The sequence below is a fragment of the Anabrus simplex genome, chromosome 1 (assembly GCF_040414725.1).
Source record: "Anabrus simplex isolate iqAnaSimp1 chromosome 1, ASM4041472v1, whole genome shotgun sequence".
NCBI classification, from domain to species: domain Eukaryota; kingdom Metazoa; phylum Arthropoda; class Insecta; order Orthoptera; family Tettigoniidae; genus Anabrus; species Anabrus simplex.
This window is the reverse complement of record NC_090265.1, coordinates 515,252,585-515,277,619: the sequence shown is the minus strand read 5'-3', so window position 1 is coordinate 515,277,619 and position 25,035 is coordinate 515,252,585. Positions and strand designations below refer to the sequence as shown.

At 36.9% G+C, this 25,035-nt stretch overlaps 1 protein-coding gene across 1 annotated transcript in view; it reads right to left on the bottom strand.

The window, feature by feature from the left end:
* Window positions 1-25,035, bottom strand: part of Enoph (Enolase-phosphatase) — a 111,952-nt gene that overhangs the window by 82,160 nt on the left and 4,757 nt on the right. The window contains exon 2 of the mRNA XM_067135418.2: window positions 9,075-9,176. Coding sequence (XP_066991519.2) covers window positions 9,075-9,176 — 102 coding nt within the window. The remainder of the gene's footprint in view (window positions 1-9,074; window positions 9,177-25,035) is intronic.

Genomic DNA, 25,035 nt, shown 5'->3' with positions numbered 1-25,035 from the left:
CTACCGTTGTAAGCGACACTGAACGATGGCTGCTGTATGAGCTGTCGCGTTATCGTGTAGGATTATGGCGTTGTCCAAAAGATCTGGACATTTAGTTCGCACTCCACAGCGCAACTGGTACAACAAAAAGGAATTGTAATAAACTGCAGTGACGGTGTGCTATTTTAATATATGATCTTTGCTCCTGCTTGTTGACTTCCATTTCTTGACGCTCTCACTCACACACTGAACTTCGGGGCATGCTCAGACCCACACTATTGTTTACATACACCATCTAGTGGCATCATACGCAAGTACATACCGTATGTTTCCAAATGCATATCTTAGATTGTCCATGTTGAGTCCTGTTCGTGAGAAAAGTAGTTGCCATGACTTATGACTCGACCTACGTATAAATCCACTGCAATGTTGTGGAACACATGGTAATAGGGAGATACAGAAAATTACATTCATTGTAAATAAGTTACTGGAGACTCTCGAAATTACGAGAAAACATGTTGTCATGTTCTTCTAGAAACCTGCCCAGGCAATGTGTATAAAGAGGCAGACTTGAGGGTTGAGTGGAGTTGTTAGCAAGAGTTGTGAGTGCAAGTCGTTAATCAAGTGTGTCAATTCATGTTGTGATTGGTAGTACGTTGACATGGTATTGTGGCAGTCTTCTTATTCTAGTGTTTTGTTCAAGAGCATAGTAGTTATGTGTTCAAGATGGCAGTTTATTAGTGCGCATGTGTTGAAAATATATATATATAATATTTGTAAATAAAACAGTACACAATTGACAGCATTTCGGGTACATCTTTGTGGTAACAACACAGTTTCATGCAACAAATGCTGAATCTTGATGCATGTTAACGTCCAAATGAAGTGAAAAGTTCATCTCAGTTCTATCAAAATAAGGTTGTGCTTCCTGGAGCTTTTGATTATAGGATTACAATAACATCTAAAATCCAAGTCAACTTAAACAAGTTCTTAAAAACACCTCTTGTCTGTTAACAGATCAAGAATGGAACATTCTCATCAGCATGAACCCAGGCCTTCTTACCAACAGATCACTCCCCAAAATCCACAAGGCCAGCATCCGAGTTCCACCGATAGTAAACTACAGACCCAGCCCATTATACAAATCATCACAATTGAGAATTTTCCAAGATGTCATTACCGGTTTTTATCCAATAATTCTATTAAGAACATCAAAGAATTACTCAAAAAATCAGTCATTTTGAAATTGAAGCCAAGCACTATTCATTCATTTGACACTGTCAATATGTAACCTAGCATTCAGATACCTGAAGTTTATCGTTCAGAAGAACTTGTAAGAACAGTGTTTTGAGCCAAATGGAAATCATAGAATTTACCTCTATTCTAAAATTGGTTTTGGACAATAATTATTTTACTTTTGATAACAATACGTATCAACAGAATGGTCTGGTTATGGGTTCGCTGGCCTCAGGAATTTTGGCTGAGATTTACCTGGACAATTTGGAATATACAAAGATTTCCAATGATATCCAGTTTTAGGCCAGACACATGGACAATACTCTCGTTATAATGGATGAGAGTTTGATCGATGCTACTGCTACTCTCAAACCTGAGTACTCTGGATCCACATATTTAATTCACCCTAGAACTGTAAGCTGAACATAAAATTAAATTTTTAGATTTAATCACCATAAGATTAGTTACATGATCTATAGAAAACCCAAACAAACTTAACACAATACACAAAGACTGTCTTTACCTCAAGTCCATAAACGAGCTGCATTTTATCGTATGGTACATTAGGCCTTTAGTATCCCATTATCCAAAAGGAGATCTCACGCACAAATTAAAAATCATCCACAATATAGCAAAGACTTTATAGTAGATATTTCATAGAAAGAATAATTAACAAAATAAAGCATCAACCTTCAACCACCTTAAGTAGGGAAAAAGTAAATAAAACTATTTTGCATCTTTACCTTAATAACAAAAATGTGTACCAGACCTCCAATATTTTCAAAAAACATAATATAAAAATATCTTCCAAGACCAACAATAGCAAAGCAGACATTCTACACAATATAAAACCCATTAATCGTAATAAGCTTTCCAGTCCAGGGGCCTATTCCACAAAAGTTTGGTCTTGTACATTACAAGTAAATTCTCTAGTAACTAGTACAAATACCAGATTTTCTGTTCCACAAAAGAATTTTCTACAGTTGTACTTTACTACTCCATACTTACAAATTACCAGTGAATTTTTACGAGTGTGTTCCACAAAAGTACTAGTACTTGTAACTTACTAGTGAATTGAGAATTATTCTCTACCAGTGAAAGGACATTAATACGCAAATGTACTAGTGCTATTTTAATATGCTTATTTCAGATACATTTTGATAAATATGTGGTCTAGCAGTAGTGATAGTGATGAAAATGAAAACTAGCGTCTGTACAGGGAAAGAATAAACTTACAGTTTAACACTGTATTTCAATACAATGAAAGTTTTAGGTTAAGCACAATACAAGTGGAAGAACTTTTGATAGATATTGGGCATAGGTTAAAACATCCTACGAACAGAAATAAATCTCTCTGCTAAACAAGTTACTAAAAAATCTTCGGTCTGTAGGTCAATACATTCTGTGGTAGCTGCAATAAATGATGTAAAATTTCCTCAAATTGTTCGTTGGCCTGAAAATACTGAACAAACATGTTCCAAGAAGGATATCCCTGGAATCGTTAATGAGCAGAATATCTCTTACATACGCCCAACTTTTCCCCTCAAAAGCTCCATGAGCTTGGAGCTTTTTACCCAAGTCAAATATTTCCATCCAACCATTTATTTTGTCTTGTTTTTTCAGAATCTCGCTGAATGCACCAAAACAAATATCTTTCCTTTTTTCTATTTCCTTCATAATGAATAACTTTGTTTTTCTTGACATCATTTTAACAATTCATGCAGAGTTTGCAATTTCGTAACAATTAAATTTGGCGGCCGAATATCGTTATTAGCGGCAAGACAACCGATTCCTAATGACAGACCAAGGTATGTCAGACTATCGTGGAACATATGCGAGGATCACGGAAGAACAGGATGGGTGATAATAACGGAGTAATTTCGTATCATCAAAGAAATAAACTGAAAAATAACGTCGTAGCATTAAGAAATTCACAGGAATATTATTTCTTTGAATCTTTGCTGCATAAGTTACCTTAAAATACGATATTACGATAAATGCGGCAAGCATAACCTAATTCAACGAATGGAATACGAAGATAAACAGCTGATTCATGCTATGACGTAGTCTGTTTATTGATATGTCGTCACTTGTAAAACTTGTAACAATTCAGTGGTAATATACAAGAGACTTTCAATCTTTTGTGGAACAGAAATGCACAACTACATACATTACAAGAACCCACACTAGTAACTTGTAATGTACAAGACCATACTTTTGTAGAATAGGCTCCAGGTGTCTATATGCTCAAATGTAACAGCTGTGAATTCATGAATGTTGGTCAGATTTGCAGCAGCTTTAGTAGGAGATATTTAGAACATGTCAACATTCTAAGATATAACAGATTTTCGGCCATGGGGCAACACATGACGTATTTCTTGTTTTGCTACTGGCTTTACGTCGCACCGACACCAGCATTTGCCTGGTGTGAAAATGGGAAACCACAGAAAACCATTTTCAGGGCTGCCGACAGTGGGGTTCGAACCCACTATCTCCCGAATACTGGATATTGGCCGCACTTAAGCGACTGCAGCTATTGAGCTCAGTATGATGTATTTCAATCATAATACTGCTATTGATCAGGACTAGAAAATTCTTCAAGATATCAGTAAGGGCTCCCTGAGCAATATTATGGAAAATTGTTTCATTCACCTAGACCAATATTTCAATCCTAACTTTAATCTTAAATGACATATTAGAAAAATATCAGAACCCACTCTTCTATGCTTTCAAATCTCCCTTCCAGCAGTTACCCACTATTCCACATCCCTCGGCGCTGCCGTAGACAATCACACTTCTTCCTCTCTACCCTCCCCCTTCCTCTTCCCCCCCCCCCCCCCACTCTTACCTTCTGCTCAGTTCCACTGTGAAATGCCACTGTGTTTCCTAAATTGGCACTGGCCATGTGTGTTAAGCTTCATAATCAAGGGTGAGTCTCGTAACCATTTTCACTTCACTTTTTCCTTCATTCTGTTTTCTTTGTTCTAATTTCTCACCATCGTTTTTCAGACACAGTCCATAACTGCAATCTGTTTTGGAAGGTAAAACACTTGACACAGTATTCCCACAAGAAGGTCCCTACAGGACCGCTACAGGGTTCTATTTTATTTATCATGCACAACTTATCTTTCATTCTTAAGATGAACCACCTGTGTGCAGTTATTTTAATCCTATAATCGAAAGCTCCAGGAAGCACAACCTTTAATATTTTGAATGAACTGAGACGAACTCTTCAATCCATTTGGACAACATGAACATGCATCCAGATTCAACATTGATTACATGAACATTTACCATATTTTCAGAAATGTAATTTCAAATGTTTTACATCGAATCTCCTATACAAGTCAATTTCTGATGATGTACTCTAATATCATTAATTGTTCAGTGATAACCCCAAGAAGTTTAACTTAACATTTCGTTAGATTTGAAATGAACTTTTAACTCCACTTGAATAATACAAACATGTTTATGGCTTAATTTTTATTATGTGATTTTGTACTATATGTTCAGGAGTGTCATTGAAAAAAATGTTTTAACCCAAAGATTTTTTATGTTAGTATCTGACAATGCATTATAGGATTGATAATTTTAATTTTTAAACACTTTAACATTTGCTTTCCTACTTTTCTAGTTTTTAATGTTTATTAACGTTTCTTTATAAATTTTTCCTGACAAAGGACATGTCCTAAATTAATTTTATAAAAACTCAAAATAAGGGGATTCTATTATGCAAATAAATACAATATGTCCATTTTATCTGGCAGAAGAACGAATTTCCAGATTTTTCTGAATTCCCTGACATTTCTGGTTTTCCTTTGATTTACAAAATTCCCTGGCAATTTCTGGTTTTCCATAAGGGTGGACACCCTAGTTTAAGAGTGCGACATTCTTTTATAGCTGCTGCAATTTCTTTGATCCCCCAAGGAACGAGTTTTCATGGAGTCCCAGAAAAAGATGGAACGGACTACCCTGCAGCAGCAAGAATAACTTGTATGATATACGTTATTTCATCATAGTCTACACTCTGGCTATTCACGTCGTTAATCACAGCTAGGGATGTGAACTTCGGCCAATCAGCACATTTAAGAATCCATCGGGGAGGAACCTCAAACCAAGTAGTAGTCGTAGTAGTAATAATAATAATAATAATAATAATAATAATAATTATTATTATTATTATTATTATCCACTCTGCATCCGCACCCGCGAATCGCTATCCGCAGATACTGTAGATATTTAACTGAAGTATATTACACCCAAGGAATTGAAACGGATAGATCTGTTAACATAATACAACACAATAGGCCTGACACCTGGCATCAGAACCCCTACAGTCACAGGTTTATCAGGGACTTCCTGTGATTACTTTCACAGAGGTCAATGTGTGCATCCCACCAAAGCAGGGGAACGAGCGCTCGGCTGCACAGACTAACGTCAATACAGGAGGTGTAGTAAGCTATGCTGAAATAAGTTGGTTCCCTTGTGTTCAAAATGCATAAATCCAGCTCTCTCATTAACTACAGTATTCAAACTCCCTTCCTCTGAGACAAGGCATTTCAGAGCCCTATGAAGGGTGATGGGCATTAAAATATTTAAAATCAATTACATCGTCGTTGATATTAAGAGGCTGGCCTGGTGGGAAGTGAACATTACAAGCCCCAGTTAGAGCCCTGAGCGGGTATACAAAATAATATCCGCATCCACTCTGCATCCGCACCCGCGAATCGCTATCCGCAGATACTGTAGATATTTAACTGAAGTATATTACACCCAAGGAATTGAAACGGATAGATCTGTTAACATAATACAACACAATAGGCCTGACACCTGGCATCAGAACCCCTATTTATCAGGGACTTCCTCTTACTACAACTACCAACGTACTGACCTCTGTTCCTCCGTTCCATTAACTGCGGGCAGGAGCCAGTTAGGCTTAGGTCAGATTTACGGCTTTAAGATCTCAAGGCTCTTTATATGTCACCATTCTCCCTTACCACTGTCAACGGTCGCCTGATCACAAGCAAAAATAGGAGTATACCTGACTGAAAATCAACAACTGTCATTATTTAAAAATTATTCGCAAAATTATCCGCACTGCCAAACAGTTCGTATCCGACAATAGACTACCCTCGCGGAATGCGCGGATATCCACATCCGTGCAGGGGCCTGTTCCACAAAAGTATGGTCTTGTACATTACAAGTAAATTCTCTAGTAACTTGTACAAATACCAGAGTTTCTGTTCCACAAAAGAATTTTCTACAGTTGTACTTTACTACTCCATACTTACAAATTACTAGTAAATTTTTATAGGCGTGTTCCACAAAAGTACTAGTACTTGTAACTTACTAGCGAAATGAGAAGAATTCTCTACCAGTGAAAGGACAATAATATATAAATGTACTAGTCCTATTTAAATACGCTTATTTTGGATACATTTTGATAAATATGTGGTCTAGCAGTAGTGATAGTGATGGTGATGAAAATGAAAACTATCATCTGTACAGGGAAAGAATAAACTTCCAGTTTAACACTGTATTTGAATACAATGAACGTTTTAGGTTAAGCACAATACAAGTGGAAGAACTTTTGATAGATATTGGCCATAGCTTAAAATATCCTACGAACAGAAATAAATCTCTCTCTGCTAAACAACATTTACTAACAACATTACATTGGCTAGGAAATGGTGGTCAGTACCATGGTACTGCAGATATGCTTGGGATGGCAAAATCTTCGGTCTGTGGTAGCTGCAATAAATGATATAAAATTTCCTCAAATTGTTTGTTGGCCTGAAAATGCTGAAAAAAACATATTCCAAGAAGGACATTCCTGGAATCATTAATGAGCAGAATATCTCTTACGTACGTCCAACTTTTCCCCTCAAAACCTCCATGAGCTTTTCCCAAGTCAAATATTTCCATCCAACCATTTATTTTGTCTTGTTTTTTTTCAGACTCTCGCTGAATCCACCGAAACGAATATCTTTCCTACCTTCTATTTCCTTCAAAATGAATAACTTTGTTTCTCTTGACATCATTTTAACAATTCATGCAGAGTTTGCAATTTCGTAACAATTAAGTTTGGCGGCCGAATATCGTTATTAGCGGCATCTGATTCCTAATGACAGACCAAGGTAGGTATGTTAGACTCTCGTAGAACATACGCGAGGATCGCGGAAGAACAGAATGGGTGATAATAACGGAGTAATTTCCTATCATCAAAGAAATAAACTGAAAAATAACATCGTAGCATTAAAAAATTCACAGGAATATTAGTTCTTTCAATCTTTGCTGCATAAGTTACAGTAAAATACGATATTACGATAAATGAGGCAAGCATAACCTAATTCAACGAATGGAATACTAGGATAAACAGCTGATTCATGCTATGACGTAGTATGTTTATTGATATGTCGTCACTTGTAAAACTTGTAACAATTCACTGGTAATATACAAGAGACTATCAATCTTTTGTGGAACAGAAATGTACAACTCCATACATTACAAGAACCCACACTAGTAACTTGTAATGTACAAGACCATACTTTTGTGGAATAGGCCCCAGGGCTCTAGCCATAGTTATGACAGGCAACGAAACACGTACTGCTAATGCCTCCAGCTGGGTTCTCAGGGGAACCTCTTCGCTGCAGGTATCAGAACTAGTAAAAATACCAATGCCACCGTAAGCCTGGTTAGCATAATCCAATTCTGTTGAGTATAGTCTAAAATTCCTCAAGACCGTATGATGGACCTGGTCTGAGATTGGTTTCTTGAGAATACATACTATACTGCCGTAACTCAACAAGATGCTTGTCATAACCATTACAATTTCACTATACCTGTGCCATAACGTGTTCTTAAAAAAGTGTTTGGTTTTAAGCAGCGAGATGCTACTTAACCTACACTGATATCCTCATCTGAGAATGGAGATAAATGCTCAACGTGCATCACCTCGACATCAAACTAGGTGATGTACTCCTCGAGCTTCGACTTTTGTCGCAGGTGGGGTTTTATTCTAAGAGGGAAGTGTGTAGGTTTTCCAGTAGGAGTACGTACTGGCGCTGACACAGACCCAGCGGAGGGAGAGCATGTGTCCCTATTCGCAGGATGGGTGAAGGAGCGCCTGCTAAGGGAATTCTTCTTCCCCATCGTCTTTTCTTGTTTAGATAATCAGGGAAAAGGATTTGCAGGTCAACGATGCTACCTCTGCTGGAATGGGTATGGCTTTCATCGACCTCTTGGTCGTAGCAGGTACTGTCTGGGGTCCAATGTTGGACGATGCCTAATATAGGTTGACTGAGGAAATGAGCACTAGGACTCCTTTTCTCTGAACACCTGCAATAGAATGTACCGCATAGTGTATACAGAGCGATAAGTACAGCTGTATGGGCACCTGAGTTGTCAGGCGGATACTACTGCCGAAGACATGGCGCTCCCACCCGATGGGCTGAGGATACTGTGTAGGCTATTGAGCATAATCACAAATGTAAGAGGCCCTTCCCCAAGCAGCATGCACAACGAATTTTGATTTGGTCTACAACTAACCCTCAAGAAAAAATAGAAAATAAAGAGGAGAGTAAAGTGTATAATATATGATTTAAAACAATATATATTCACACATAATAATAATAATAATAATAATAATAATAATAATAATAATAATAACAATACCGTTCAATTCAATAAACACAAAAATCTTCAAATTTATAGATTATTTAAATTGGAATGTTATATTATAGAAATTCTTTGAAGTATGATAAATGCAATAGGACAAATGCATAGTATTACTGTTCATTGGCACAAAAAAAAGTTAAGGTGGTTGGAATAAAGACACATACTTAGTGCAAATCTATTACCTGTTCCCTCAGTAGCACCAAATCTTGGGCAAACTCTTCATCATTCCAATGCTTTTTAACATAGCTCTCCAAATTCTCTCTTATGTATGGAAATAATGTGTCCTGAAATGAAATAACTGAAGTTTAAAATACACATAGGTTATTAATTCCACTGATAAGAGCAGGAGGAACACGTCTTACAACAAATCTATAGCTAATATATGCTTCTACATGCAATGATGTTGATAGGTGAAATGTGCAAACTATTGAGTCTATAACTACCCAAGATTTTTCAATTTTTCACATACTAAATGCAGAGATGCTGAAAAATTTAATTCTTTAGGTAAATGCAGGTATTCTGAAGAGTTGAGAAAAATGTAAAGTCGAATGATTCCTCTACCAGCATCACTGCTGCAACCCGTTTGTATAACTTTCAAAATAAACTTACAGGGTGATTCAAAATGATTGTCAGGGTATCAGAAAATCATAAAACACAGTAGAATGTAATTGTATATTTTAATATTGTAATTTTAAGTGGGGATGGAGACACATTTGTGTATGTCCTTTCTCCATTCACCATCCCTGAACTGCATCTCCAATTTGTGGAAAATAAATACATAATAAAAACGTATCCTGACTGACATCCATCATCGCCGAGCCAAAACTACTGGACAGAAAGAAATGAAATTTTGGGGATACTTTTATATTGGTGGTCACTACGAGAGGATTTTGGGATATTCCATCGCTAAGGGGGTGAGAAGGGGGGAAGGGTGAATTGTTTAAACGAGTATATATCTCAAAAACTTGACATTTTAGAGACATAAAAAGTGATATTTGGATCTCCTTTAAAAATAAAGAAACCTGCATTTTTTAGTTTTCAGAAAATCCATTAAGGTGGGCAAAAGAAGTGTAAAAGGGGGTGAATATTTAAAATTCAGTACGCCAATATCTCAAAAACTGAATATGTTACAGACAAATTGGTATTTGAAATCTCCTTTAAAAATAAAGAAACTCTTCCCTAGTCAGAAAATACACGAGAACATAACTTTTAAAAAAGTAGTTAATTTAATACTGTGGCAAATGTGAGCTACTGCTAATATAAGACTTCTTAGAAACAATGATAAAATGATAGTTGCCGGCCTGACTGGCTAAGATGGTTAAGACGCACAAATACGTCAGCCTCATGTCTGTAGATTTACTGGCACGTAAAAGGACTCGTGCGGGACTAAATTCCGGCACCTTGGCGTCTCCGTAAACCATAAAAGTAATTAGTGGGACGTAAAGCCAGTAAAATCATTATTGTCCGGCCCTGCAGTGTAGGGGGCAACGCATCTGCCTGTCATCCAGTGGCCTCGGATTCGATTCCTGGCCGGATCAGAGGTTTTAAATTGTAAATGATTAGTATCCCTGGCCTGGGGACTGGATGTTTGTGTCATCCTTAATGTTCCTTTCCTCACATTCAACGCTCTACACTTCCACAATTACACAAAATTCCATGAACACACAACAATTTAAACCAGAACTAAAAACTTAAGTTCCAAGTATTGCTTACCATGTGTACGTTACATTTCAAGGTAATGTTTTGCAACCCATCAATGTGTTTTCAGGCAATCGCGTTTATGTACATAATATTTTATTATGGTGTCTTATGTCAATCAATCGAGCTGTGTGTAGGCAACCCTATGATGATTGTTATTAGATTCCCCTTGATTTGATATTCAAGGAGAACCGATGATGACTCCAAGGGAGTTGAACCGGTCTTCGCCCAATAAATTTAATATATTTTACAATGTGTTGAATGGTGGAACATCCCTCAAACTCTATCTTATAGTTATACGTCAACACGAAATGGAGATCATAACCTACGATTCCTTATGCTATGCATCCACTTTCATTTTGTTCAGTTCAGTTTGCTGTAGTGCTTTTATAGTCTGATCTATTAAAACTTAATTACTTCTCTTTCATTCAAACTGCACCATGCCATGCTTCTGCGCCACACATGTTGTATTTCAAAGTGACAGTGAGTCAAGTACTTACAAATTGTAAGAGGTTTCAAGGTGTTGAAGGAATTATAGGAATCCTCAACAGATATCAACATGCATATAAATAAAAAGACTGCGATTTATACAATCAATGTACATAAGGAAATGTCGTGTAGTGTTATATACATCGGCTAGAATGCAGCAGAAATTTAAGTCTATATGCTCTCAAGCAGAAAAAGGCCCAACTATTTCAAACTCTTTAGAAATAAATAAATAAATAAATTCTTACATACAATGAAGGCAGAGATATTCACCTTCAATAATATATTTTTTCCATCTCAATACCTTTAAAAATTTTCAAGCTAGAACAAAATGAAGTTAGCTCTACCAGGGTCTAAACAACACAGGTTGGCAACATGTGTAGATAAGGTGGTCTGTACCATGCATGGAGGTCGGCGCCAAGGGGCTAAAGAAGTTAAGCAATATCACAGAGCAAAAGTGTAAGCAGAACATAGAAGAGGTACCAGCTGCTGATATACAGAAATTTAATGCAATAGTGGAGGATCTTTAGAAATACAAGTACTGCATATTGAGAGCAGTGGATAAAAACTTTCAACAAATTTTCTATTTTTAAATCTATGCAAAGGTGCCAACCATTACAGATTTTACCTCATGATTACGGAATTACGGTCAAAGGGGAAATTATTACAGAAAAGCTGACATTGTGAAAAATAATTTTCTACGGAAAAAAAAAAAAAAATAGAAAGAAAAAAAGTCCAATCCTTTCTCCTAAATCGTCCTTGTTTCAATGCTTGCGAGTTGGCAACGATACTTACGTGATCGTGACTTCCTTTTGCTACCCATAAGTGTTGTAAAATTCATTGTGAATGAAGCAGCTCAGGCGCTGCTCTTCTACACTATAAATCCTTCAGTAATGATGTATTTGCTGTATTAAGTGTACCTGACAGTTGACAAAGATTGAGAAAGAAGCAAGGCCTACATTAAGCACACCTGCACTGGAATCCCTTATGATTCAGAAGACAAAAATGGCATCACAGTGGGAAGCATGCTTCAAGAAAAACTACACTGATAAGCAACTGCTGCGTGAGAAACAAGCTACAAGAAATGTTTTATCACAGAACTAACAGGTTGTGTGCAAATGTTATTGTGTAATATGATATACTTTCAAACAGATTGCTAGAGGGAAGGACAAAAGGGTGTCATTATCAAGAAGGAAGGCGGATGCTTTGGACTTAACTCGAAATTTTTCTCGGGGGCGGAGGGCGATTACTGATAATCCACTTCAAAGATTGCCACCTCTGTCAATGTTTCTAAGCTCTGTATAAACATTCACTGAATTCTTTCTAGAAGATACAAGGGCTGTTTTTCTTTTCATCCTCTGATGGGCTATGAAAAAAGACAAAGTGACATAACATAAGGATTTTATTACGAAAAGTTTAGTAGTTTCATACTTAATTTTCTACATAATCGCCACAACAATTTAGGCAATTGTTGTATTTAACGTCAAAAACTTCATAATTGGTCCGTATTGAAAAAAGATTTTTAACATTCAAATATAAAGGGTAGGATTCTCCACCTGTTTAATACTACTTAAAATGTGATATAATTAAAATGTCACATTTTTATTGCCAATTTTTAGGTACCGATTTTGGCATTTTTTATGCCATCATCAGCCTAGGGTTAAACAAACAAGGACATTGAGTAAATTACATATATATGTACACAGATACCTTCTAAAATACCTAGCAATTTATAATTGCATCACGACATAAAACAATTGACTGCACAAATATCTCCTATATATCATAGCAAAGTTCTAGAAAAGAGGTAAAATTATTCTATACAGCTCTGTACATTCTTATCACCTGGTGATGTTAAATGCTGTAATTGTGTATAAAATTACAGTAGCCAACAAGTTTGTGTAAAATCTTCTTTCTTGACTATCTAAACAGCTGATTAAAATTAGACTATTGACCTTGAAGCAATATATAAAATCTTTTTGAACGTTCTATCATGAGGGATTTTAGCATATATACATTATTAGCTAATTTTTTCAGAGTATTACTATATAGTATAAAAGGGAAGACCATTTTATTGTCTGATGTTTGTAAAAAATAGTTCCTCATGGATTATAATCAGAGAGCCATCATAAATTGGTTAGATTTTTAGAAGCAAGTGAAAAACTTTCATGGCATGTATCTTGCTTAAATCTTACTGAAATAGCTTGACTTAGTAGGGTATAACATGGTTTTTGAACCTATATTTCAGTAGTATATTCAAAAATGTGAGTGGACTGATGCCATAAGTTGACAGGTGAGATTTCATGAAAAACTATGTTTTCAGGTGGTCCAACGTAACTCTGGAAAGATCTCGATTCAAACGGACCTAAAAGAAATTGAACGCTATGCAAGTATGACGTAAACGGATCAAGAAAGGTATTAGGCAATTTTAAGATAGAAACTCACCTCAAGCACTACATCACCTGCGAGAAGTTAAAGAGGAACCTGATATTTACTGAGTAACTAACATATTCAAAAAGAAAAACGCTAAAATCGCCTTTAAAACCAACAACAGAAATCTTGATACATTCCATAATTCTAGCCGTGTCAACCTTCCCAGCCCCTTTGATAAGTCAGGTGTGTACAGATTTCACTGTAATGACTGTTCCATCGTTTATATTGGGCAAACAGGGAGATCCTTCAAAATCAGATATAACGAACACGTTAATGCCATTTAATACAAAAGATTCTCAGCAATAGGACAGCATACGCATGATTACAAACACAGCTTTTACGGCATCAACAATGCTTTAGATATCATCGAAATAATGAATAAAGTGCTTCTTTTAGACCTAACAGAGCAGTGCTTCATTCTTTTGGACCAGTACTACAACCCTAATTTTAATCTTAATGAACTGTCCAAAAAACCTATCCTATTTGATATACTCATTTCACTTATTAGCAAGCTTAAAATTCCAAAAGATCAAGCAATATATAAAACAGTTTGCAACATGCTGGCATATTACCCCTACTGGAACCCACGCCCCCCCGATCCTTACTCGCCTGTCCCTGCGACCTCTCCTCCCCCTCCTCGTACCGGGCACACCCCAATTCCCCGCTGATGCGTGTGGCTTGTTGCCTGACACTCCACTCGGCAGTTTCGCTCGCCAGTTCCTCTAACTTCTCGCCGGTAACTTGGTGCTTGAGGTGAGTTTCTATCTTAAAATTGCCTAATACCTTTCTTGATCCGTTTATGTCATACTTGCATAGTGTACAATTTCTTTTAGGTCCGTTTGAATCGAGACCTTTCCAGAGTTACGTTTGACCACCTGAAAACATAGTTTTTCATGAAATCTCACCTGTCAACTTATGGCCTCAGTCCACTCACATTTTTGAATATACTACTGTAATATAGGTTCAAAAACCATGTTATACCCTACTAAGTCAAGCTATTTCAGTAAGATTTAAGCAAGATACATGCCATGAAAGTTTTTCACTTGCTTCTAAAAATCCAACCAATTTATGATGGCTCTCTGATTATAATCCATGAGGAACTATTTTTTACAAATATCGGACAATAAAATGGTCTTCCCTTTTATACTATATAGTAATACTCCGAAAAAATTAGCTAATAATGTATATATGCTAAAATCCCTCATGATAGAACGTTCAAAAAGATTTTATATATTGCTTCAAGGTCAATAGTCTAATTTTAATCAACTGTTTAGATAGTCAAGAAAGAAGATTTTACACAAACTTGTTGGCTACTGTAATTTTATACACAATTACAGCATTTAACATCACCAGGTGATAGGAATGTACAGAGCTGTATATAGAATAATTTTACCTCTTTTCTAGAACTTTGTTATGATATATAGGAGATATTTGTGCAGTCAAATGTTTTATGTTGTGATGCAATTATATATTGCTAGATATTTCAGAAGGTTTCTATGTACATATATAAGTAATTTACTCAATGTCCTTGTTTGCTTAACCCTAGGCTGATGATGATGGCATAAAAAAATGCCGAAACCGGTACCTAAAAATTGACAATATTAATTTGACATTTTAATTATATCACATTTTAAGTAGTATTGAACAGGTGGAGAATCCTACCCTTTATCTTTGAATGTACATTTGTTGTATTGCAACACCATCTTTCAGATGCCCTTTGCAAAAACGTCTGCCACCAGTGAGCTAAGGTGTGTCTGGATAGCCTCAAGTTCTTTACTGGTGGCCAAGCATTGTCCCCCCAACCATGCTTTCAATTCTCGAAACAGATGAAAATCACTAGGTGCAAAATTGGACTATACTGTGGATGGTCGAAAACTTCCCAACTGAATTGTTTGAGGAAGTCTTTCATGTTGGCACAGTGTAGTCGAGCACTGTCATAGATCAAAACCACGCCGGACAAGAGCATGCCTCTGTTTGTTTTGAATCGCTCTGCGAAGGCGAAGTTAAGTTTCACAATAAACTTCCTTTCTTATTGTTGTCCCCTGCTCCATAAAGTCCAGCAACAAGACACCTGTATGGTCACAAAAAAATGGTAGCCGTTGTTTTTCTGTTGTTCAGTGTCAGTTTAAACTTTCCTGGCTTGTTTGGAGAAGGATGCATCCACTACTTAGACTGTTCATTGGTTTCAGAGTCTCATACAAGACCCAAGTTTCATCGCCAGTAAGGATAGGCTTTAAAAACTCTTCCCCATCACTATTTAACATGTGAGAAACATTATGGCTGACTCCATTCGCTGAGTTTGTCATCGACAGTCGATATTCCCGAGATCCACCGTGAACAAAGTTTCCAGGATCCTAAGTATTGAGTCAAAATTGTGTACAGAGAAGACCTTGAAATGTCTGGTATTGCTGTGTAAAGTTCAGATCGTAAACCTCCGTTTGTGGTGGACAAATTCATCAACAGACTCAACCATGGGTATGGTAGCGACAGGCTTGCGCCCTTGCCCACCCGTATCATGGGCGCCTGTTCGCCTTTCTGTAAATTTCCGACACCATTCCCATACTCTACAATCATCAATACAGATTTCACCATACATTACATCCATTCTGCAATGGATTTCAACAGTGCTACATCCTTCGGCTTGCAGAAAATGTATCACACTTGGCAACTCACACTTTGGCGGGAGTACTGATCTTAGCGGACGTGTTCAATTGCCCGTAGCTTGGCTACAACTGACGCACTGGATCCAACAGTGGCAGAGATTGTGGAGGAGATGTTGCGCAACCGCACAGACCTGACTCCCGACTATCTATTGTTTACTTACATGCAGATGTATGAAAGGTCCTTTTACATCTGGGAGATCCACATCGACCTTCAGGCGATGGGAAGTTGTACATTCCCTGTTGTAGTAGTTCAGTTGGAGTAATGTGAAATTTTGTTCAGTTTCCATATAAATTTGTCATGACTGACTTAGTTTTTCATAATGAGTACTGTTACAGGTAGTCAAAAGAGTTGCAAACTTTGGACTGGGAAGAGACTGGAACAAAGGAGACGAATTGTTCAACTATGTGAGATGATCCGGGCTACATAAAATCAGCTTCATGGTACATATCGCACTTACACAGATTCACAACTAAGTATTTTTTATTTTCCACCTTGTCGATACACTTAATTGCTTAAGGGGAGTCGGACACAAAGAAAATAAAGTTAAATTAATTTTTCCCAATTCAATTATTTGGACTCTGCTGATTAAAATGGTGTATAATTTATTTTAATACGACACATGGAAGCATTTTAAATAAATATTTAAAAAATCAATGCACAAGTGTCAAATTGGGCAACTTAGACATGTTTCTTTTTGAAAATATAAATATCTGGAACCCTTTGATCTAGATGGCTGTGGTTTTCACTGTTCTATTCCTGAATGTTATGCGCAGAGGTTTCCGGCACTGTTATAACAAACATTTCAATAGTTTTGATTGAGTTGGATTTTAAGCACTGTTGTGGGTAAATGTGTGAGTGAACATTTTGTTTTACTTTGAAATCATATTCTGAAAAATGACTTTTTCACATGTTTAACCCATTATCTCAGAAACTACACTGGATAGGCAGTTCATTGTTTGCAGAGAGTCTCCTTGTGTCATGATACAGCTACTGAACCAGATAAAAACACTTCACACATAGTTTCTGATTTACATATATTTTTAAAGTCATTCTTGTTAAAAATTTGGAACTTATTAAACAAATTCATAACTTTACAATTGTTTGCTCCAACCATTACATCCTGGTTCAGTACTTATGGAAAGGGTGTAAATACAGCAGTAAAAATATCAATGTTCTAAACTTAATACTTCCTGAGATAACAGGGCATCTTTTCTGTCAAATTAACATTATCAAGATAGGGCTTTCCGACTCCCCTTAAGGAAACTTATTGGTTAAAAGTGGTACATGTTTCGTATAGGCCTATTATAAACATCTTCAGCCACATAACACTGTTTAGATGAAAAATTCATATAATGACAAAGTACTGATACTTTTATGTTTATAATACACAAAACATGTACCACTTTTAACCAATAAGTTGCCTTAAGCAATTTAGTGTATCAACAAGGTGGAAAATAAAAAAATACTTAGTTGTGAATGTTCCGGGCTGTCGGTGGAGAAATGGCGTGGAATGAGATTAGTGGACGAATTAGCTTGAGTGAACCTTTTAAAGGTAGGGAAAATCATAACATAAAGTTGGAATGTAAGAGGACAAATTGTGGCAAATAATTTATAGTAAAAGGAAAAAGAGACTGGATCATTTTATCAAGGGAAAAAGTTTGACAAATTTCTAATTTCTAAATTTCTAAGAAATCATTTAGGATAGGGAATCCATCACCTAAGCAACAGTGCTAAAAGCAGATCAATGACGACTGATTTTGTTACAACCGAGCCGTTTCAACCAGCAAGTACACTGACAAGAACATCACTCAAGTTCCATTTCATGGGTTTTCTAAAAACAAGGTACCGGTAGGTAATTGAAAGAGAATGGGTTGTGAAAGACGAATGCAACGACAACATAAATTTTGATAGTGCATGTGTATGCTTTCATTTCTTTCCTGAGGATTATGAAAGATTTAAGAAATTCACTTTCAAAGTGGCTACCGAAAAGTAGTTGAAACTGGAAGCCATTCCTTCTTAACATATTCCTCTCTCGCATGGTTTCTCGCACAGTATACACTAGCAGTTCAAATATGGCCAGTGGTACTTCTTTTCTGAGCAGACCTTGTGGTGAAAGCTGTGCAATGCTAGTTGCATTATCATATGGCAGATTTAATAGTTTGGGTTCATCCACTCATTGGCAATCATGGCGTCTGTGCAGTAAAATTTACTCCATTTATCCTTCCTCTTGTTGTGACTTCCCCTCTCGGAGAACAATCATCGAACGAGAAATGCAACCATTCAAGCTAAGGGCGCCAATCTTTAAGTTGAGGACTTAAAGATAAAAATTTATAATCAAGCTTGGACGGACTCTTATCACAGGGGTGGGGTGATAGTACACTAATCATTAAGCAGGAGAATTAGAAATCAAAAGGCTAATTAAGGCAGATTGATTAAAGTGAACTAGAAAAATATTATTTATTATATTTAATATAAATGACGACGGTTTAACGAGAACTGAATTTAAAATAGAAAATGAATTTAACAAAAAAAATTGAATGACTCTACTTCGCGAAAACTTGCAATATCTTTAACTCGCTTGCTCACCATGTACTCTTGTTCTGCTGGTCCTTGGAAAGCTTCCATCCTTGTAGCTGGAACATCACCGGTCGTCTTTGAGATCTCTTCATCTGCAGCTAAGTACCATTCCTGCCTTGCAAATTGCACCCACCACTAATTGGAAGATGACTTCAAAACTAACACTCCCTATTATGCTTTATCCCATATATTGGAGATAAGCCCTAAGTCATAGTTAGAAGAACCACCTTGGGTTATATGGAGAGGATACTCAATTAAGAATCCTTCCAACTTTACTGAAAATGTTCTCTGAAGTTTCATTTCTATCTAGATTAATACTACCTATTGACTTAGACTGGTTCAAACCGGTCTTGTAGCCGAGCTGTACGTACTTCCTGATGAGAGTGGCTATACACCCCTCATTCAGAATTTCTAAGTATCGAGACGAAGAATCAAGTAGAGAATCAAGTAGAATAACAAGTAGCAGATCAATAAGAAAATCACGTAGAAGTCTCGTAGAAGATCCGTAGAAGAATATCGATCAGAATGAATCCAAGAGCTCCAACACGCCCTTTTATAACCTTCTCTCGCGCTAATTACAGGTCGCTACACGTGGTCCAATCAGATGACACGTCTCTCCCCACTCTAGATATTAGAGTTGACGGGTCTTAACCATGATATTAACTGTTCTTCTATTAGTCCTTTCACTCAGTATCCATGGCAACATGACGCTCCTTTGAAAATATAGGCGGTGATCAGTTTGAATAATTCTGGTCGAAATACGGTAGCATCGTTACAACGCTTGAACACGTGCTCGCTTTTCCCAGAACTTGATGTCTAAATTTGTCCTTCCTTCTTCCTCGGTGATGTGGCAAGATAGAGGAAATCTACTGCAAGTTAATTTTAACCGACTGTCGCAAGAATCTAAGTGAATATTAGGATATTCAGCCCTCGTTTACAAGTCGTAGTTACAAAGTAATGAAATGATAGTGAGCAAATGATTAAACATGAATTATAATACAATTACATACCAAGATAAATATCATGACGTTAAATTCCTGAATTAATTACACATAATAAAATTAACATAATTACACTGTAACGTCTGGAACGTTACATTGTCATGAAGTTCTCTCAGTAGTTCATCACACGCTCTGGTACAGGGCAGCATCCACTGATTTCTTAAATCTTCTATATAAAATTGTTTGGCTAATATATACATAAGGCGAGAGGGGGTGTATTTTGGGAGGTTCAACACAGATAGGTCTTATAGTGACGATAGAAAAGAAAAAGACTAGAAGTGGGAAGTGACCGAAGCCTTAATTAAGGTACAGCCTCTGCAATTGCCTGGCGTGAAAATGGGAAACCACGGAAAACCATCTTCAGGGGTGAACAGGATGATATTCGAACCTACCATCTCCCAGATGCAAGCTCACAGCTACACGATTCTAACTGCACGGCCAACTTCTCAGTTCAGCTGATTTTGGAGGGATGTGTAGGGGTTAAGAATGGTAAACGGAGGCCAAGACATAATAAATATAACTAAAGGCTCGGAGTACCTACATGAAGTATACGAGTTAAAGAGGTTAGCACAGCAGAGGATAGCATAGAAGCTGCATCAAAAGTCTATACGCTGATAACCCAATAACGAGGTGTGGTGAGAGCATGACTTTGTTATTACAGTTAACATTCAAACTTTTAGCAAAAAGAGCAGTCGGACTAATAATCAGGGTTCGGATTTTTATGACATATTAAATGCTGAAAAATAACCCATAAAATGACCTAAAATATAGCCAAAAATGACAAAGTGAGAGAGAATATGATCCAAAAATATTAAGGACAATACATCTTGTCTACATTAGGCTACCTTTTACTCACAATAGAGTGAATACAATCAATAAGCTCCATCCATCAGACAACAAATACAAGAACACCTGAGAATATTCAGTTCTTTTTTAAAATGCAGTTCTTACAAATCAACTGAGGGTCTACACGTTAATAGGATATTATGCAATCAGTATCAATCAATCACTACTGATCTGCATTTAGGGCAGTCGCCCAGGTGGCAGATTCCATATCTGTTGTTTTCCTAGCCTTTTCTTAAAGGATTGCAAAGAAATTGGAAATTTACTGAACATTTCCCTTGGTAAGTTATTCCAATCCCTAACTCCCCTTCCTATAAACGAATATTTGCCCAATTTGTCCTTTTGAATTCCAATTTTATCTTCATACTGTGATCTTTCCTACTTTTAAAGACACCACTCAAACTTATTCATCTACTAATGTCATTCCAAGCCATCTTTCCACTGACAGCTCGGAACATACCACTTAATCGAGCAGCTCGTCTCCTTTCTCCCAAGTCTTCCCAGCCCAAACGAACACCTACTGTGGAATCTCTCTTGAGTGCACATTACTGAAGGTTCTTACAAAAAACACTGACAAATCGATTGAGGGATATAGTGGATGATAAAATACCGGAGAAACAGTTCAGATTTAGAAGAGGCAGATCAACAATCCAGGCAATCAATTGCTTGCTTGAAGATATACAAGAAGCACTCAGGTTGCAGAAAGGAAAGCTCTATGCAGTGTTTATAGATTTCCGCAAAGCCTTTGACTCCACAAGCAGGAGCTTGATCCTTCGGAAACTGGAAGAGAGAACAGGGAAAAACTGTTACACAAAGCTTATTAAAAATATATCAGAAAACTATGTGAGAATATGCGATGATTTAGCAGTCAAAACCAATCCTTCAGACGGTAGGGGTCCTTCAAGGTGATCCTCCGAGACCACTTCTTTTTAATGTAATAACACGTGATGTTACAACAGAAGCAATTGCTACGATTCGTGCAAAAATGTGAAAAATATTTATTTTTTATGTGCTGAAAAACTTTAAAATATGTGATAAAAAATTGAAATTATTTTCCTTTAAATATCACATAACTAGTCGCGCTCAAGAAGTAAATAAGTATAATGTTTTGTATTAGAATATGGTGGCACCAAATGTGTTCCTTAAGGCAAAATGATGTCTGTGTATGGAAACGTGCTGTATGGTATATTAATTTTTGATATGCCAGAGTAGATATTATGGTTATTTTTTTAAAGGTAATGTTTTGTTTAAATATGGCAAAAGCAACCTATCATCTTTGAAAAAATAGTACCAGTTCGTACTCACCCATCACACGCTGGAATATTAGTTGCTAGAAGTAGTCTCAGAATTGCAGTGAACAACAAAGGTCATCTCCAAATTGTCCGTCACAAATGCATGCTGATTATCTCTAAAGAATGCCTTATACTGCGAAAACGATCGCTCCACATCACAGGAAGTCAGATGAGCATAGTTAAAGAGGAATGTCACCAACAATAACGCCATCAATTTCGTCAACATGAGCACCCGCTAATACATTAGAAATTTGGCACATTGTTTGAAATCCTCTGTTTTTCCTGAACAAATTGGTATTTGACCTTTAACAGTCCCTGTACCTGCGAAGCCGGGAGCGAGTAATTTATTTTCAACAGTGCGCACTTCCTTCACTGTTTCGGACAACAGGTTAGTGGATTTTTCAAGTATGTCTATAGTTTTACACAAGAAGCTTAGATTGGCAGATATAAACGCCAAATCATTTTTCAAAGAGCTGTCAGCTGTCTTTTAGTATCTCTTGAAGAATCTCAATTGACGACGCATCGTTTTTATCTAGCACGATCACAATGGATGCAAAACTTTTGCAATTGTCTGCGTAGTATACCACAGCGCTAAGCCAGGTACCCCACCGCGTAACATTAGGCAGAGGAGGAAGCGCAAGATCCGAGGTTTTCTCCTTAAAGAGATCGATTCTTGAGGGTGCTTTTACGAAGACTTTTTTGCCATTAGACACTAATTTATCCACTTGAGGATACTGAGCCCACAGAGTTTCATATAACCTGTGTAGAGCATGAACCACGCAAGTTACGTGTATCATTTTCGGAAAGCTCACAGAAAGGCCTTCGGCTGCCTTTTTCATGTAAGCTGCACTGTCAGTAAGGAAAAGCAAAACATGGTCGTATTTTATACCTTTTGGCCAAAGTGCGTGCATGGCTTCATTGAATAACCTAGCTACAGTGACATGGTTTGCAGCAAGCATTTCTTTACACGCTAGCAAATAAGAATGTTCGTAAGCAGTTTTGTCATTCTTCAACACACCAACTACAACATTTCCTACTTTTCTGCCACTTGAATCAGTGGTTTCGTCAATGCTCACCCACAGTTTTTTTGCTATCACATACTGCCCGAATTCTCTGTAAAGTTTCTTCGTAACATTTTGGGAGATAGTTTTTCCTTAATGTGGATTCATCTGGAGGCTCAAAATTAATGTACTTTGTTAGGAAATTTCTCAGTCCCGGATTATTTATTTTACCAAGAGGAATGTCGGCGCAAACAAATGCTCTGCACACATCTAAATACTACTGGAAATATTTAGATGGGCCTGCATTTGAAGTAGCTGGTTCAGCTATTAGTAATTGTCGCAAACACACACGCGAAGCAGCCGCAATATGCTTATTTCCAGACAAATGCTGGATTACTTGAGAACGTTTATCTTCACGTACTGTTTTACCACACGATTGGCAAAATACTTTTCCATCAGTAGTGAAAATGCTTTTAAATTCCACTACATATTGTTGAAGACGCGACCTTGTACTCGACTTCTCTTTTGGCATTATTTTGCAGGTTACGACACATGCATTTACGGTGAATCACTGTTTCAATAAAAAGAATAGCAGCGGACACTGAAGGAAATATTTCTTATAAATCCATACAAAATCACACAACCACGGGAATGATATATGGACCCGAACAGCTAACCTTACTCTTAGGAGTGATGAAATTCCATTACCTAATGGTGGGGCAATATTCTTCCGAGTCTCCCATGTCATAACGGAATTACGTCACCTTATCTCTCCGTGATTGCCTTTTGCTGATATTCTATAAACAAAACCCGAGAGGGCTGACTCGTAAAGAGTTGGAATGACATCATGCAAAGAAACATCTTGTGCAGCAAATCAAATCGCTGTCTAAATGTAACGACGTAGCCAGTGACCAACAAGTTTTAGAACTCATGGAGGGAAGTCCATAAATAGCCAAAACATTCAGATACATTATGTTAAATACACTGTTAAAAACAATACCGTAATCTTAAAATGAAAATATGAGCATTGTTTTATAATGCAGAAGCATTTTAAATTTTATTGATCAACAAATATTGCCGATTTATGTGCTTATTATAGATTTTCTTAAAATATGTATTTACATTTTAAAAACGTGAAAATATGTGTTTTTATGTGAAATAAGATTCAGTTTTTACACTTGGGGATGCACAATAGGAATAATGAACTTCGTAACTTGCGTTAAAACTTACACAAAGAAAATATGTAATTACATAAAAATCCGCTCCCTACTGATGACATGGTAATTGTATCGCCATATCGAGATGAACTTCAAAAAGCAGTCACCAATCTGACAAATTGGTCAAAAGAAAACAATTTAGAAATGAATGATCACAAGACAGTAGTCATGGTTTTAAGAAGGGAAGGAAGAAGAGCAGCATCAGACATAATACGCTACGAAGGTTCACCTTTAAGGATTGTCAATACATTCAAGTACCTCGGAATTACTTTTCAGACAACTGGAACCACATTTACAGCTCACATAAAGGAAAGAGCTCTGGCTGCAATCATAGCAATAAATGACATAGATCACCTTAGTCAACTGTCAATCAAAACGGCCTTGAAACTCTTCCGCCTCAAAGTTACTCCAACTGTCACTTACGGCATTGAAACAATTTGGACCTTCCTGAAAAAGAAAGATCTAAAAGAGATAGAAAGGGTGAAAGCAATTTTCCTTAAAAGAGCCCTATGTGTATCTAAATACACACCCTCTAGACTTGTGTATGAACTAACCTGAGAACCTTTCTTCATAGAGGACTTGCAACATACAATGACTCTACAATCAACAAAGGCATATCAAGAGCTCTTACATGAATTAAAATTAAAGACAAAAATTTGGAGTGATTTCTATATAACGGATGCAATGACAACAGTCAATTGGTGTCAGAATTGCTTCGACCTCAGACTTACAGTGATCCATGCAGCTGTCCATGGCTTCCATCACGAGGCATGTGTTGTACCTAGATTTCACGATCCGAACCATGACTGTGTATGTCGATGGTGTGAGAAGTTCCGTGGTCATACCACGCACTGAAGTGCCCGAAGAGACCGTGTTCTCTGACAAAACTTTGTAGTGATTAAGTTTATACCCCTGCACATTGTGTGCTTTT